We start from the raw sequence: 17797 nt of genomic DNA, 5'->3' as shown, positions 1-17797 counted from the left end.
AGCAGAAGGAATGAGCTGACTGCTGCTGCAAAATGAAGGGAGACTACATGATGGGGGTAGCTGGGTACTGGGAATGGTGTATATAGCAGGGGAATCCTACCATTGGAGGTCTACCATTGGAGGTCTACCAGTGGAGGCCAGCAGGTTACTCAACTCAATTGTGTCTATCTATAACCAAAATTTCAGTTCTGAGTGTGCTAACCCTTTAAGAGCATTTTGTTGTCTGGTTCTTGGTTTTAGTCTTTTTTTTGCCAAAAATTCTACTGTATATTCATTGAACTAATAAGTCTGCTGTTTCTATATACTGACAGATATATAAAGGAAAATATCTTTGTGACATCTCATAAAGGAACCAGCACTATATCTACTAACAACATGCATTCATTTTGCTTGCTGAATTCATTATAAAGGCAATTTGTTCCATAGTTTGGACAGTTCAATATAATCTGCAAATTTTGGAGCAATATTAGTTTCTAATGCAGCTGGTTATAAGGATTACATGTATAGATACATTTGTCTGTAGGGCTACAGGTTCTAACTTGCCATTCCAACACATAATTGTCAATGATATGGCTGTGCTAAATTTTCAAGACACAAGACACATTGGACTTTGAAGTTCATGCTAACGATAGTTTATTTCCTGCACATGTATAGCATAATCACTATAAAAAGTCCACCCAGTATGGAGAGTTCAGTTTACAACCCATGTACAACTCATATACATCTCTTGGGAACTCTGGTAGAGTGATTTCTGCTCCTGAGTTCCCAGCTCCACCCACCTAGCATGGCCACTAGATGGATATTGTACTCCCCCTGTGGAAGTTAGCTGTAAAGGAAACCTGATAAAAAATTTGAAAGATACCCTTTGCTGACCTCTCCGTCTGAAAAAGCTACATGCCAGGCTGTCATGTTGATCCAACAGCTTAAACAGTTTCTAGGTCACTAAATATGCAGATCAGAAATTCTGACTTAATTTGTGCATGCTTGCTCGTTCCAGGTGAGTGATTCAAAAAGCTTTAAAATCCAGAGATAACTAGGCAACTACAATAATAGTTATAGGGGAAAGGCAGAAATGCTTAGTGGGTATTACTTCTGTCTTGTAGCACTGGGGTCCTAGGCTTGAATCCCATCATGCAGATTGCATATTCTAGACATGCACACACCAGACATTTTGTTTCAGATGCATTGGTTCATTGAAGAATTTTGTTTTGTTGTATATGTTATGTTAAACCAATACATTTTCGAATCGGATGGACTCTATAATTTTGGATGCTAATCCAACCTGCCAAGAGAAATTACATGAGCTAATTGGACAATATTGACTGGCGTAATGTGAATCCGAATTAACAAATGGAACAAAATTCGGATCCATTCATTATCTGAATCCAAATTATCAAACAAATTCAAAAATTTAACTTATTTCCCCATGGGCCGGAACTACTATCACATCATGTGACATCATCTGAATGAAACAAATGAAACAAATGCATTTGTTAATTTCGTTACAACTCTTTTTCTGATTCGTTGACACTGATTACTATGTCCATTCAGAGGTTCAGATACGTCTGAATCTCCAAAAATGAAATTTTTGGCTGAAAAACGAATCGTTGTGAAATGCCTAGCATATTCCCCTTAGGCTTGTGTTATTTTCCTCCCACACATCAAAGATATGCTGCTAGGTTAAATGGCCCATTTTCAAATTGGTCTTAATATATATATGTGAGAATGTGAAAATGTGAAATAGGGATCTTAGATTGTAATCTCCTTGAGTGCTCCTGTGAATGTACAGCATGTCGGTTGCTGCATAAATTGTCAGCACTATATCAATACCTGTAATAAATAATAATCCAAGTCCACTTATTTCAAGCAGGACAGGCTTCCTTTAATGATCAGTTAGGAAAATTTTCAATAGTACGGTTTAAACTCCACTTTCTGAAACTACAAAAGTGAGACTCATTGAGAAAGGGTGCAGAACCACGGACTCCATCTGGGTCATCACCAGACTTAAAAGTAGGTTACTGAACTCAACATCTTATCAGCATTGGGTGGACTAACCCTTTAAGAAACTGTTCGCTGAATGCCCACCCATTTAGATATGTATAAAATATGTTAAATACAAACTAATTGGAGTCAGATGAACCCAAATCCGACCGAATTGCCAAACTGAGCCAATCACTGTCACATCCAGCCAGTAAAAGTTAGTAAATGTGCTAATCTTTTGGCATCATGATGATGAGCATTCATTTGCAGCATGGTATGCGTTTAGGTTTCTGGCTGCAGAATAGAACCCATCAATGTATGTTAAATATGCGGAAACTACAACTGTATTTCATTTTATGATTGTTATTATTATAAAATGACAATACATTTTCCGATTCTGATTCTAAGTGCCAAAAAATTCTTTATTCATGTAGACCAAGATAATATCATGCATTGGGACTGTACCTGTTCTGGCTGTGTGGAAACCCTGCATGAACAGAAGTAGTAAGGAGACTTTCCAGCAATCCCAGGGTAGAATCCACCTGGCCATAGTGCAGAATGTGCGGGTGCCTCTGTCTGGTAGTTGTAGCTGTACACACACGGGACATAGGACTGTAATCCAAAGTCACACCGTCATGTATCCATGTGTGTGGAGGGGAAGGGACAGAGAAGAGTGCTGGGCTTTGGCTTGGTTCTCTCTCTCAGTGGTATCAGTTTTCTCCCAGTAAGTGCTGTCTGGCTGTGTGTCCTATTCTGTCTTTCCCTCCCTCCCACTCTCTCTGTTCTCACCCCCTCCTCCTTTTCTTTCCTTGTTCTATTCATCAGATGCAGCTTTTGCCAGTACCCCCCCACCCACCCATTGCTTCTGTCACCCTGTTCTCCAACGTCACCCCTCCTTCTCTGCTACCCTGTCTGTGTCCCCTCTCCATCACACTTCACCTTTCTTGCATCACCTCATCCCAAATCTCTCTTTTGTCTTCATATCTCTATCCCATATCTCTGCATTCAGTTTGGCAGCTGGAACTTGTAACAGTCAGGTATACTTTACATGAAGCACCTCTAAAAGAAGAAATAAAAAAGCCACCGTGTAAAGGAAGATTATGAATGCCACTACCGGTAACTCATGCAGAGCTACACCGGATGACGAATCTTTAGCATTCAATACTTAAACTAGGCAAAACCTTTTTTTTTAAAATTTTGGACAGAGCAAAGGAAGGTTATAACTCCTGTCAGATTTTTTTTTTTACATCATCTGTGTTCCATTGTGACGATTTCTCTTAATTTCCTATCCCGTAGCCAATTAGGAAGTGAGGAACTGCAAATTAAGGGAATCCCTTTGGGACCCCCAGGTCACTAGAACTAGTGTCCCCATTGGAAGATTTCCCCTCTATTATTTTCTGGGGACTTTTACTTTCACTTTCAATGATAATGTTAAAGAAGACACATAGAGAAGGTGAATTTCCATAATGAGGTCACAGACCCCAATAAACACTGACAGGTGTTCTAATCCCTCTCTACTCTATCCAAAAGAAAGAAATAAAGGTTTTGACTTTAGGCTAGCCATACATGGTTAGATTTTTGCTTCAACGCTTATAAGGAATTCTGAAAAACAGTTAATTACAGCATTTGATGATGCCATCATTGAATCAACTTCCTTTGAAAACCCTTAACAATGTTGTCCACACCTGCTACTATGGATTTCCAAAAGAGCAATAATGCACCACTGGTGACCTCAACCATTACTCTTCTGAAGAGCTACACTGGCTGAAGAATCTTAAGCATCCATCACTTAAGCTAGCTATACATGGTTAGATTTTCACTGGAATGTTCATAAGACACTCTGAAAAACTGATAATTATAGCATTTAATGATGCCATTACTGAGTCAACTTTTTTTGTTTGAAAACCCTTAAACAGTCTTCAAGATGGGCTACTTGAATGGATTCACAGACATATTAAACAGGAAATAATGCAAAGCAAGGTTTATTTCAAGGGTTGGTTCACCTTTTCAGAAAAAACGAAAAGGTGAATTAACACCCTACACCCACCCCACAGGTCCCAACTGTACTTACCTCCATGGGTGATGAGCTGTCAGTATCAAGACCGGCTACCTGGATTCCGAAAAAAGTAATAATGCCAGTTCCACTGCTGGTGACTTCACTCTCCTGCAGAGCTACACCAGCCTTAGACTCTTTAGCACCTGACACTTCAGCTAACAATACAAGGTTAGACTTTTGCTTGAACATTCTTACAATCTGAGAGATTGTTCATCATAGCATTTGATGATGCCACCATTGAGTAAATTAATTTAGTTTGAAAGCCCTTAAAAATGTAATCTAGACCTGTTACTTGAATATACTCCCAAAAGAGTAATATTGCCAGTTTTGCTACTGATGACTTCAACTTTCACTCTCCTGCTGAGCTACCCCGACCAAAAAATCTTTAGCATTCAATGCTTAAGCTAGCTTTGCTGGAACATTCATATGAAATTCCATTTTTTTTTACAGAGCATTCGATGGTGCCAACATCAATTAATTTCATTCAAAAGCCCTTAAAATTTCATCAAGACGTGCTACTTGAATGGATTCCCAGACATATTGAACAGGCTTCTTTTATTGCTTATGACATCAACAATGGAATAACACTAAGCAAGATTTACTTAAAGGGTTATTTCATCTTTTCAGGAAAAAAAAGGTGAATTAACACACTACGCCCACCACACCCCCCTCTGGTACCCACTGCACTTACCTCCTTGGGTGATGAGCTGTCAATGCCCACACAACAGTGTAGTGATCCAAGGATTTGAAATCCTCACTCTTCTTCCCCTTCCTTCTGGATCAGTGCAATTCAAAAGCCGATGTCAAAGTGGTCACATGCTGGTGCTAACCAATCAGAATTGCTATTGTAAAGCGCTGAGCAAACTGTTGGCGCTATATAAATTCTGTATAATAATAATAATAATTGGTCTGATTCATCCTAGAAGCCCTACAGAAAGAAGGGGAAGAAGAAAGGGGATTTCAAATTCCCAAACTGCTACTCTGGCTGCATGGGCATTGACAGCTAATCACCCACAGAGGTATGTACAGTGGGGACCAGGAGGTGGGTAGGGAATAGATCACATGTGTCAAACACAAGACCCGCAAGCAGAGTCTGGCCCACCTGGCCATTTCACGTGGCCATTACACCTCTCCTGCAATTGTGGAGCCCCCCTCATCTCCACCCCCACCTTGTCTCAGCAGTTGGCAGCAGAGAAGAGGACAGAACTCCTCCACCAGATCCTGCTCTTCTCCGTGCAGTAGCGGTGAGGCTCATCTCTAGCCCCCTGTCTCAGCACTTGGCAGCAGAGAGAACAAAATTCCTCCTATAGATCCTGCGCCTCTCTGTGCAGTCACAGCATCCCCTCATCTTTTCAGGAAAAAAAAAGGTGAATTAACACACTACACCCACCACACCCCCCTCTCAACTAACACCCAGCACACCCTCTGGATTCAACTAACTCCAGCCCTTCTCCGGTCCTCCTCCAAACCCTGCACTTTCTGCTTCCACTGTATTGTAAAGGAGTATAGGGGACTCTTGACATTTGATGCTGAGGGGCGCTTGACATCTGATGTAAGAGGGGTGGGGTGCTTTGAACATCTAGTCATACATATACAACTGGCAACCATAATGCGGACCACAATGAAATTGCGGTTGACACCCGTGGTGTAGAGTGGTGGTCCACCTTTTTGTTTCTGAACTTATGCTTTAAATGAATAGGTATTTTGCATATATAGAAGTACAGTGTTGGTCCATGCACACTGGCTTAAAAAAACACCAGTGCTCTTGGCAGAAAAAAACGATGATTTTGAGTGTTTTTTGTACTAGCGTTTAATAGCGTTTAGCTGCTTTTAGTACCGTTTAGTGGTTTTTTTTTTTGCTAGAAAACCTCTCAAAAATGCTAAACAGAGGGTTTTTTTCTGCCTCTAAACACTGAGATTAAAATATGCCTCTAAATGACCTAATGTGCATTGGAAAATAGGATAAAATGACTTGCTTCTACAGGTGAAACGCTAAACACTCCTAGGAGCAGCATTTTTTTAAGCCAATATGCATGGACCCTACATTTATATATACAATATATGTTCATCAGCTCATGGGGTTTTAGTGGCTATACTACATATATACACTAGAATCTATAAATCCATTATACAGTATACAGAAGCTTTTTTGAAAAGTTCTTTTATACTTTTCTATGCCATACATAATTGTTTCAAAGAACGAATGTTCATCACCATGAAAGTTCTAATTTCGGTTAAAACTTTTCTTAGCATATGCCCAAGTATGATTTTTGATGGAGAACCACATTAACAGTTAGAATTTTGTTCATTCAGATAGGAAATTACAAAATATTTCCATCCTTTGCCTTCAAAAATGATTGTTGATGTGTCCCCGTTAACTATTAGTAAATCAAACCAATTGTTGAAATTGAACATAATTCTGAGTATGACCTGCTTTAGGGGTGAGTTGAATGCTTGTGTCCCAACTGGGCACTATGGTTCCACCTGCTACCCAACACATCAGAGCTGTGTACCTGCAGAGCTGTAGTTGTGTATCAGCCAGGCTGAAAGCACAGCACCCAGCAGGGTTTTGGACTTGTGACTAGTGATGTGAGCCAAGCATATATATCATATATATTTAATGAACCCCATTAAAGTCAATGTTAAAATGCATGAATGTTAAAAAAACAGTATTGGCAATTTTCTAGGCTAATAGCCAAGGGATTGTCCAACAATGGTCTGGGGATGGGGGGGGGGGGGGGGGGGTTGGGCACTGTCCTAGGGGACATGTACCAAGACAACACAAAAAACATTCTGTTTGGTGTGGAGTAGCGATTATAGTAAATTTTAGTGAAACAATAAAAATGTAAATGTCTTTAAATAAAATGCCTAGAGGATGCCCTGACCCTGCTGTGTGTGATGTGTACAACCCCACTACAGAAAAACTGATATTTACAAATAAAAAAGTGTGTTTAACCTTTTCGCTGCCAGGCCCTGCGTTCCACTTTTAATGTCAGGTGGCCAGGCCATTTTTGTAATTTTTCAATTGTTTTTTTGTTTTCCCTAACACCTTTCACAGTTTGAAAAAGACCCCACAACCCATATATTTTTTGAAAGCACATGACCAGTAGGATAAAAAGAAGGTGCTAGGGATTTTTAAGGCCCAGCGATATTTGCGCTAATGTTTATCAAAACAGTATTTTTGCTAAAAATACATGGAAATCATTATTAGCAGTTATAAATTTTACAAAATTCCTGCTAAATTCCTACTAAATATAAAAGCTTAACCTGTATTGAGTTCATAAATAACAAATATTTGCAAATTTTAAATTGTGCCTTTTTACAAAATGGTGAAAATCAAATGTATGCAATTATGTAAATAACCAAATTTCTCTAAAAATCTGGTGGTTTGCATTTTTCACACAGCTTTCAGAGTTTGTAAAAGACCTCCCAAACCATATAATTTCTGAAAGCACATAACCAGTTGCTACTGAATTTTAATGCTCAGTGATATTTGCGCAAATGTTTATCAAAACAATATTTTTGCTAGAAATACACTAAAATCATTGTTCACAGATACAAACACAGCACATTTTACAATATTCTTGCTAAATTCCTGCTGAATATAAAAGCTTAACTTGTATTCAGTTAATAAATAACAAATATTTGCATATTTTAAATTGCACTTTTTTGGTGGAAATGGTGAAAATCAAACATAAGCAAAAATGTATCTAAAAATCCAGAGGTTTTAATTTTTTTACTTACAGCTTTCAGAGCTTGTAAAATACCCCCCCAACCATATATTTTCTAAAAGCACATGACCAGTAGAATCAAAAGAAGATGCTACTGATTTCTTTAGGCCTCACGATAGTTGTGCCAATGTTTATCAGATTATCAGATTGCTATATGCTTTGTAGCACTCATAAACATAACATAACTTACAAAATTCCTGCTAAATTCCTACTAAGGTCTCATTCAATGGGGTGTACAAAAGCATACGCCCATAAAGGGCCATGTTTATACGCATGGGGATGCACAGGTGTTCTGTGCATCCTTGTGCAGGCGGTCTTATTCATTGGGAAGCAGCAGCTGCAAGGACAAATCTGACATCTATGTGGGTATAGGTGCATGGCCCCAAACGCAGGGACATGCGCCAACATGGATGTCAAACTGGGAGCAGTGGCTGTGTCCATACAGCCACTACATCCCAACTGATATGGATGAGACTGCCTGCATCGGAATGCACAGAACACCTGTCAGAGTATGCTGAAGCGCAATGTGCAGAAGTTGCCAACTGTCTGACCTCCAAAATTCGTGTGGCCTTCAGACAACAACAGTGTGTAGAGAGCTTCATGGAGTGGGTTTCCATGGCAGCTGCATCCAAGCCTTACATCACCAAGTGCAATGCAAAGCATTGGATGCAGTGGTGTAAAGCACGCTGCCACTGTACTCTTGAGCAGTGGAGAAGTGTTCTCTTGAGTGATGAATCATGCTTCTCTGTTTGGCAATCCAATGGATGTGTCTGGGAGAATGGTACTTGCCTGACTGCATTGTGCCAATTGTAAAGTTTGGTGGAGGGGCGGTTATGGTATGGGGATTGTTTTTCAGGAATTGGACATGGCCCATTAGTTCCAGTGAAGGGAACTCTTAAGGTGTCAGCATACCAAGACATTTTGGACAATTTCATGCTCCCAACTTCGTGGGAACAGCTTGGGAATGGTCCCCTTCCTGTCCCAACATGACTGCGCACCAATGCACAAAGCAAGGTCCATACAGACATGGATGAGCGAGTTTGGGGTAGAGGAACTTGACTGGCCTGCACACATTCCTGACCTCAACCCGAAACTACATCTTTGGGATAAATTAGAGCAGAGACTGCGAGCTAGGCCTTCTCATCCGACATCAGTGCCTGACCTCACAAATGTGCTTCTGGAAGAATGGTCAAACATTCCCATAGACACACTCCTAAACCTTGTGGACGGCCTTCCCAGAGGAGTTGAAGCAGTTATAGCAGCAAAGGGCGGGGCCAACTCAATATTGAAACCTACGGATTAAGACTGGGATGCCATTAACGTTCATGTGCGTGTAAAAACAGGCATCCCAATACTTTTGTGATGTACAGCCACCATCATGTTGTTCAGTGATGTAGATCCATGTGAATCATGATGCTCGATGCCTGACAACCTGCTGAAAGAAAAAACCTGAAAATTGCAGATCCACATCTGGTACTGTCACTTCCCACCCACCGAATGGCAGGCCTGGCTGATGACAGTTGATATAATTTATAGACATGACCATATATGGCCAGTGCCATCGAGGGTATCCCAGTGACATTTTTGCGTGACTAAAACTTATACCAGAACTGGAGGGCCTGTTATGTACTGGAGAGGGGCCCCATGCTATTTTATCTCCACAGCTCCTTTGCTTACATAGCTGGGGATTAGTAGCCATGTAAGCGCAGGCCTGCATCCACCAGCATCCTAAACTACTTCAGCATGGTCGTCTAGTTCTGGGAGGGCAGAACCCCAGAATCCCGCCCCCTGCCCGCCCAAGGGGTGTGCACCGGGCACGCTGCTTTGTACACAGCTGATCACAGATCGAGGTATAGAGCCAATCACAGCGACCCTTTACTATGTGATCAGCTGTGTCCAATCACAGATGATCACATGTAAACAGATCTGCCGGTTATCGGCAGTCCTTTCATCACACACTGCATCTGTGTGAGGAAAGGAAAGTCGATAAACGTCAAGACCAGGGGCAGACTGACAACTCATGGGGCCCCCGGGCAATAGGGGATCATGGGGCCCCTGTGTCCTTGCCCACACTCAAACCACACCCAAAAAAGCCTATGAAAGGTACCAGGGGCATCTCATGGGGCCCCTTACTGACCCCGGGCCCTCGGGCAGTGCCCGAGTTTCCGAATGGTCAGTCCGCCCCTGGTCAAGACTGTCAGTACATGGTTTACACTGATCATCAGTGCCCTGATTATTAGACATGTACAATTCGTTTTGGTCCAAATCTAAATTTGGATGTTTTTTTATTATTCAGAGATTCGGATGAATTTCCAAATAACAATAGTAACGAATTTCGATAAAATTTGTTTTGTTCCATTTCATTTATTTGTTTTCTAACAAATTCCACATTTTCAGAATTCTGTGTAAAGAATATCTGGTTGTTAAGGAGAGGTCCAGGAAGCCAGCTGCCACGTCCTTAACAACCAATGACTCATCAGCTGTCAGTGGTTTTCCCACTGACAAAAAAAAAAAGAATTGCTGGCATTGGATAAAAACGGCAAGGGTCCCTCCCATCCATACCGGGCCCATCGGATCTGGTTTGGATTTTAAGCAGAACCCCCCCCCCCATGTGATTACATGCAGACATACATTGTACCCCTACTCATTCACCAAAAACTTAAAAAAGTGAAAAAAACACACCAGCAGTTTTTGGCAAGTCCATTATTAAATAACAAAAAATATATGCCCCCGAAGTAGATCCCACGTCAATCACGTTGATCCGCCGACCAGTATGTACCCCATACTCATTTGCATGCTTGGGCGCAGGATATGGGGGCTCCTTGTTAAAGGGGGCTACCAGATTCTCATAAGCCCCCCACAACCACCACCCAGGGTTGTGGGGAAGAGATATTTGTCCCCATCAACATGGGGACAAGGTGCTTTGGGGGGGCCTTCTACCCCAAAGCACCCCCCCCCATGGTGAGGACATAGGGCTTGGTATTGTTCAGGAGGGCGTCACTCACTCGTCCCCCCTTTCTTGACCTGCAGGGCTGCATGCACAGATGAGGGTCTGGTATGGATTTTGGGTGGACCCCACGCCATTTTTTCCCCAAATTCTTCATTGCCCACGATTCTTTTTTTTTTTACATTCAGCAGTCAGTGGGGAAACCACTGACAGCTGAGAGTCATTGGTTGTTGAGGGCGCAGCGTCCAGCTTCCTGGCTCTCTCCTTAACAACCAGCTATTCTTCACACACAATTCGGATCGGTCGATACATTTTCGACCGATTCGAATTTGAATTGTTCTGAAAACTTGAAATTTGTTAGAAATGAAATAAACAAAATGAAAGGAAACTAACTGAATTCCAAAACAAATCCATGAAATGAAATTAGTAACATAACGAATTTATCTGAAACGAAACACATTTTTTCTGTTTTGCACGTGTCTACTGATTAACAGTACATCCCCATCCGTGCCAATCAGTGTCCATCAGTGCAGCATATCAGTGCCCATCAGTGTCACCTATCAGTCCCCTTTAGTGCCACCTATCAGTGTCCATTAATGCCGCCAATCAGTGGCAGCTATCAGTGCTCATCAGTGTTGCCTGATCAGTGCAGCCTTATCAATGCCCATCAGTGCAGCTTATCAGTGCCCATCAATGTTGCCTCATCAGTGCCAATCAGTGCCACCTCATCAGTGCAGCCTCACCATTGCAGCCTCATCAGAGTCCATCAGTGCCACCTCATCAGTGCAGCCTCACCAGTGCAGCCTCATCAGAGTCCATCAGTGCAGCCTCATCAGTGCCCATAAGTGCAGCCTCATCAGTGCCCATCAGTGCAGCCTCATTAGTGCCCATCAGTGCAGCCTCATCAGTGCCCATAAGTGCAGCCTATCAGTGCCCATCAGTGAAGCCTCATCAGAGCACATCAGTGAAGAAGAAAAATTACTTAGGCTCCTTTCAGACGGGGAAGACCCATCAGTGGATCCGCTTGCTCAGCAGGGGATCTCTGCGCTGATCCCTGCTTAGCAAGTGGATGACAGGTCTGTGTCCGCTCCTCTGCTGCAGAGCATGACAGACACAGCCCACTGTTTTCTTTGGGGCAGTCAGATGGAAACGGATGGCCTGTCTGCCTTCACGCGATTGTCACCTGATCCACCAGATGGATGGGGAAGGTATCCCCATTTATCTGTTGTTAGCGTACAGGATGTACTATTGGATGCCAGTGGGTGTCAGCAGACACATGTCCACTGACAGCCGAAGGTCCACAGAGGGCTATGTATTGTTCAGTTGGATCCGACTGAAAAACTGACAGGCAGACCTGATTGGACCTTCAGTGTGACTGTGACCACAACATCAGGCTGACAGGTGATGTTGAAAGAAATCCCAACCCATTATAGGATGGTTGTTTTACTTTGACATAGATGGCCTCTTTCACGCCTCTTGTGAAACAGTAGTCCTTTCTGTCCAAAAAGTACACCTCACTGTGCTTCAAAGAATGTCTTTTGACTCTCTGTTGTTCAGTGTTCAAGGCACCCCCTTCCTTGATGTGTAACACACAGTCCAAAATGAGCAATTTCTGGTTTTGTGTATCTTTCCATGTGAACATGTTGCACTTTTCCTCATTGTACTTCTGATAGTTTGATCTTAACCTACGCATGATCCTCATAGGTGGCATTTAAACTAGAGTGCAACGGGAAGCGTATATGGTCTGGCTTGAGTTCTGTTTGGCAGTCAAATAACTAGGTCACTTCCAATCATTGCCCTGTGGTCTCAATCACCTCTGCAGTTGGTATACAGGCAATGTGACATGGTAGGGCACCTTGGTCACCTGTGCCTGTAACATCTGTTGACATATCCTTTGGTGGTCTGAATACGTTGTGATCTAAAGGCATTAGGATAGTATCTAGAGACATCATATCTCACCAAGTTGATGCTGCTAACAACCAGTCTTAGAGGGACTCTTTCCTTGATTATCTTAAGGAGTTGGAACTGGTATGGTGTGAATTTGCTGTCATAGAGGGGGCTGTCTACAGCTCATAAGGATGCTGTGACCCAGATTTGCTGCGGCCACAATGAGGAGTACTAACCATTACATGATCACGGCACAGCCAATGAGCCAGGTAGGAGTTGAAACTACAATCTTCTGATCTGTAGTCAGACGGGTTATCCATTACACCACTGGCCCTTCACCTGTCTTTATGTAAAGTCTTTACAAAGGCCATTCTAGCTGAAGAAGCAAATTGACATCATCGTAGCTGTTTCTGATTTGAACGTCTACCTTTCTGGAGACTTGATAATGGGAAGTAAACTGCTCACGTCTTCTCAGTTGTTGTCAAATCACTGCTCAAGGCTGCTCAATTGTTGGAAAACTGCCAGGGTAATGATGTTAGAATGTCATTCTATGTGGCTGACAGGTGGCGTTGAAAGAAATCCCACCCTGTTATAGGATGGTTGTTTCACTTTGACATACAGTAGATAGCCTCTTTCACGCCTCTTGTGAACCAGTGATTCTCTCTGTCCAAAAGTGCTCCTCACTGTGCTTCAAAGAATTTCTTTTGACTCTCTGTTGTTATCAGCTAAGCCCAGTGTTGTAGAGTTCAAAAACCCCAAGTTTGTGTTCCAGTGGGTGATGGAAGCCAAAAGGCAGATATTGATCTATGTCTACCAATATCCTATATCACCGAGTTTATGGTGTTCACAATCAGTCTTCCGGCTGGTACACACGGGCCAAATATCGATTTATATTGGCCGGTTCAACATAAATAGGCTGACATTCAGCAAGTGAACCCAAAATCTGTCTATTTGGGTCAAACAGTCCCAGGTGGAGCTAGTCAGGTAACCCACCCAAAGGCCTTGTCCCCTTTTCCGTCCCAGAGGGTGTAAGAGTACTCACTTTCCTCTCTTGTGAGCTTGTTGGGATTGTGGCTGCCTTCAGGCTGGCTCCTTCCCTGCTGCATAAGTGGTTCTTTCTCAGGGTCTCCTGAATTTGAGCGATCTTCTTTTCCAGCAACTCTGCCTGGAGGCAGGTCACTTCCCACTGGGCCCCTTCCCAGGCTCCTGCATCTCAGCCTCCCATTTCATCTTCCATGCAAAACCCTCCTGCTGCTGAGTAGGCTTTCTCACACATAAGGGCTACCCTGGCCCCATGCAATGCCTCCTGCTTCGGGATTGGCCAGAGTCCTCTAAGTGTGCAGGTCACCCACTCCTCACCCCCACCCACTGCTTCTAGAATCTTTTCCAAGTTTCTAGAGCAGGGGAAGGTATCAGGGAATAAACCTGCAGAGCCCTCAGCCCTGACCTACAGTAACCTGGCTGACTCACACCTATCCTGACTCATGCCTAGGCTGCTATTCAGTCTTTCTAGCTACAAAAACTGGCTAGCTCTCCCTAAATAACTAGAGGGGGGCTACATAGCTACCACAAATTTGGTTTGCCCACTCCAATAACTTCTACTATGTGTTTACAGTTTAATTGTATTCTGGGTGCCACATGCCATGAGGAATGCCTTATCCACACTTTTTGCGTTGCAACGTTTTTGGCAATAGCCAGTCAATGGAAATCTATGGTAGTTCCATTTTCTCCTATTATTGATAGAGTTGATTCTGTTATGCTCATGGAACTTATACACCAAAGTTATTTGATACAATGCACCCCTTTGATGACAAATGGATCGTTTGGAAGTCCTCCTGTTTCTCTTTTCTGTCATAAGTGCTATTTTGCTGATATAACTACATGTTAAAATATTCCTTTGTTCTTATGATCCACATTTGATGTCTTAAATTACATGACTAGCTTTATCTGTATACCCATACTGCTCTATGAACATATAGTCATGCGGCTCCTTTTTGTATTTTGAACTGATTGTTTCTTATGGAAGCTTCTTTTTTCCTTCCTGTTGTATTATTTTGTACAGAAATGGTGCTGCCTTTTTGGGTCATTTGTACTACTTTTCCTCCACCAATAAAAATTGTTTTTAAACAAAAAAAGAGACACTCCTTCCTTGCATATCTTAAGGAATTGGAACTGGCATGGCATGAATTCTTTGGTGTCTGTAGACATAACACTTTAAGCAGCACATAAAGATTGTGTGACCTGGATTAAAACCGGGGTTTCTGCATCCACATTGCAGAATACTAACCACTATACGATCATGGCACAGTCAGTGAGCCAGGTAAGAATTGACCCAACAACCTACTGATATCTAGTCCTTCAGATGCGTTATATATTGCACCACTGCCCCTGCACCTGCCTGTTTATTCATTTTCCAGAAAGACCCATTCTAGTTGCAGAAGCAAATTGGCCTCGTCATACCCATTCCTCCCTGAAAGCGAGTGGTATGAGGAAGGGGAGCCTCCTTTGTTGTGAATGGGTTGAGTGTTTGCAAATGCTTTTAGTGTGTACACTTGTGAATGGATGTTACTGGTTTACAGCAGATAGCCCAGTGTTGTGAAGTTCTAAAAACCCCAAGTTTGTGTTCCAGTGGCAGATATTCATCTACACCCACTGGCCACTTTATTAGGTACACCTTGCTAGTGCCAAGAAAATACCCCCCCCCCCCCCCCCACCATTATACCACCGTCACCGGCCTGAACCGTTGATACAAGGCAGGATGGATCCATGCTTTTATGTTTACACCAAATGCTAACCCTACCATCTGAATAAAAAGTGTAAACCTCCAGCGCTACTAAGTCTATACTAAGAAGATCAAATGAAGCTGCCAACATCCAACCATATACCAGATGATAAATCAAATAATGAAAAAGGAAATGATGTGGCGCTGCTACCTAAGAAAAACCAAAACCTGAAAAAATAAACTTATAAATGCGTTTGTTTTATTGTGGATATTTACATGCGTTTAAAAGTTTTAGTTGGTTGGGTCATTTTGTATATATGTTACATGTACATGCGTTTTGATACTTTATGTGGGGTGTATTTGTTTAGGAAATTTGGAGCACCTATAGTAGTCCTATCATTGGACTACTCACGATTATGTGTTAATTGGACAATCAGTCCAGATTGGTGTGAGTGTTGTGTGGTTTGTTTATGCACATACACTGTGTTTAGGCATAATTATCAGCTTATGTATGTTCCTTTTTTCACTTATATAGTTGGCATCTAGCACATGCATTATAATATCACTTGATTTGTGCATTCATTTTATTTGTTTTATTGTGGATATTTACATGCTTTTATAAGTTTATTTTTTACAGGTTTAGGTTTTTCTTAGGTAGCAGCGCCACATCATTTCCTTTTTCACTACCATCTGAATGTCGCAGCAACCAGTCTGCCCATTCTCATCTGACATCAACAAGGCATTTTCATCCACACAAAATGGATATTTTCTCTTTCGGACCATTCTCTGTAAACCCTAGAGATGGCTATACGTGAAAATCCCAATGGATCAGCAGTTTTGGAAATACTCAGACGAGCCCTTAGCAATTTGTGTTGCCAAGCAATTGAACAGGTGTACCTAATAAAGTGGCCAGAGAGTGTACATTGTAACTGTGATCTGAGGTTTCTAGTGATAGCTCAGGTCACAGCTATTTACAAGCACACTGGATGCCCAAGTATGTTTTCTAAAGCAGCGTTTATAAACAGCACCCCAGAAATACACATCCACCTCCCAGAGGTTTTTTTTAACAATGGCGGTGTTGAGGTGATGATTCCATACTCTGTACAAAACTAATAAAAAAATGTTATTATTATTATTATACAGGATTTATATAGTGCCAACAGTTTGCTCAGCGCTTTACAATATAACGGGAGACAATACAGCAACAATACAGTTCAATACAAGCGGGTTAGGTGGGCCCTGATCCTCGGAGCTTACAATCATGTTTATATATACTTTAAAAAATTACATTTTCTATTTGTACCAGAACAGTTTTTATTTTATTTTGGACAGAGCAAGAAAGGACTAGAGCCATACGCACTTTTCTGCATTGCCCACAGCTCCACACGTCCATTTCCCCCAGCCCTTTCAGACTTCAGATACAGAGGTGGCATATAGCCAAGGAAAGTCTGAAGCTGGCCATACACTAGTGGATTTTCAAACAAATGTGCATATGAACATTTGTATGACAATTCTCAGTGCATTTGATGGCTTGGAAGAAGTTTGTTTGAAAGCACTTCAAATTTTAGTTTATTTTTAACCCCTTCACGCCTAATGGTAAAATAAATCTTAAAGCCCAAGTAAAATTTTACAACTTTGCCATGTGTTAGTAAAACCGTCCATATCATCACAACTACTTTGTACATCCAGGTGGATTATACCTTGTTGTTTTCAGGACAAATGAGATTTTCAGTTGGTGGTAAATGGTAATGGATATCTCCTGATTTTTTTTTTATTATCAAAGGAAAACTGGCCCAAAATAGTAAAAAAAATATATTTTTTTAATTTAGCTTTGTGTTTCTTGTTACTACCATAACCTACCACTAAAAAACAACCCAAAATAAATTTTCCAGCTCTTGACAATTGCAGTGATACCATATATGTCTATGTTATTTGCTGTTTGTACCTGTACTACAGCCCAAAAACAATAGTGCGCATTTTGTTTTTTTACTTTTTTACCTAAAACACTCTGACACTAACTGACACTGATCCCAATAATAAAAAAAAATCCTGAACTTTAACTTGACCTTTGACCCTGACCTTGACCCAAACATTAACCTTGGCACTGAACTAGATCAAACCTTCATCTAGGTATTTTTTCTTTATTTTTTCTTTTTTAATATTTATTTATCTTTTTTTATTAAAAACGGTTGTTTTTTTCCCTCTATGCAAGGAGGGAGAGAGATACAATGTATCTCTCTGCTCCATTCAGAGAGAGAAAAAAACTAAGGGGGCGGGAAGGGTGGGCTTCACAGTGACTGATCACTGTGATAGCCAATCAGAGGCTATCACAGCGATCATGTGACCCGGAACTGGGAGTCCTAGGTCCCGATGATTAGAACGGGACCTGTGGCTCTCAGTGACACCCCAGTCTTTGTGCTGGGAGCACGCTGTTTGGCCCACTCCCAGCACAAAGACAGGTACACAAATATGCA

The 17797-nt window shown here is 41.8% G+C and overlaps 1 protein-coding gene across 2 annotated transcripts in view; it reads right to left on the bottom strand.

The window, feature by feature from the left end:
• The window catches only part of COL5A3 (collagen type V alpha 3 chain), a 355418-nt gene extending 352698 nt beyond the window's left edge, over positions 1-2720 (bottom strand). For both annotated transcript variants that reach the window (XM_089653980.1, XM_089653982.1), the window contains exon 1: positions 2446-2720. In XM_089653980.1, the coding sequence (XP_089510106.1) occupies positions 2446-2530 (85 nt within the window). In that variant the 5' untranslated portion in view covers positions 2531-2720. The remainder of the gene's footprint in view (positions 1-2445) is intronic.
• Positions 2721-17797: the final 15077 nt, after the last annotated feature.

Source organism: Staurois parvus, unplaced genomic scaffold (genome assembly GCF_062004578.1).
Source record: "Staurois parvus isolate SC_StPar_1 unplaced genomic scaffold, SC_StPar_1.0 ptg000732l, whole genome shotgun sequence".
Lineage (NCBI taxonomy): Eukaryota > Metazoa > Chordata > Amphibia > Anura > Ranidae > Staurois > Staurois parvus.
Note: the sequence above shows the minus strand (reverse complement) of the source record. Positions and strands in the feature narration are given on the sequence as shown.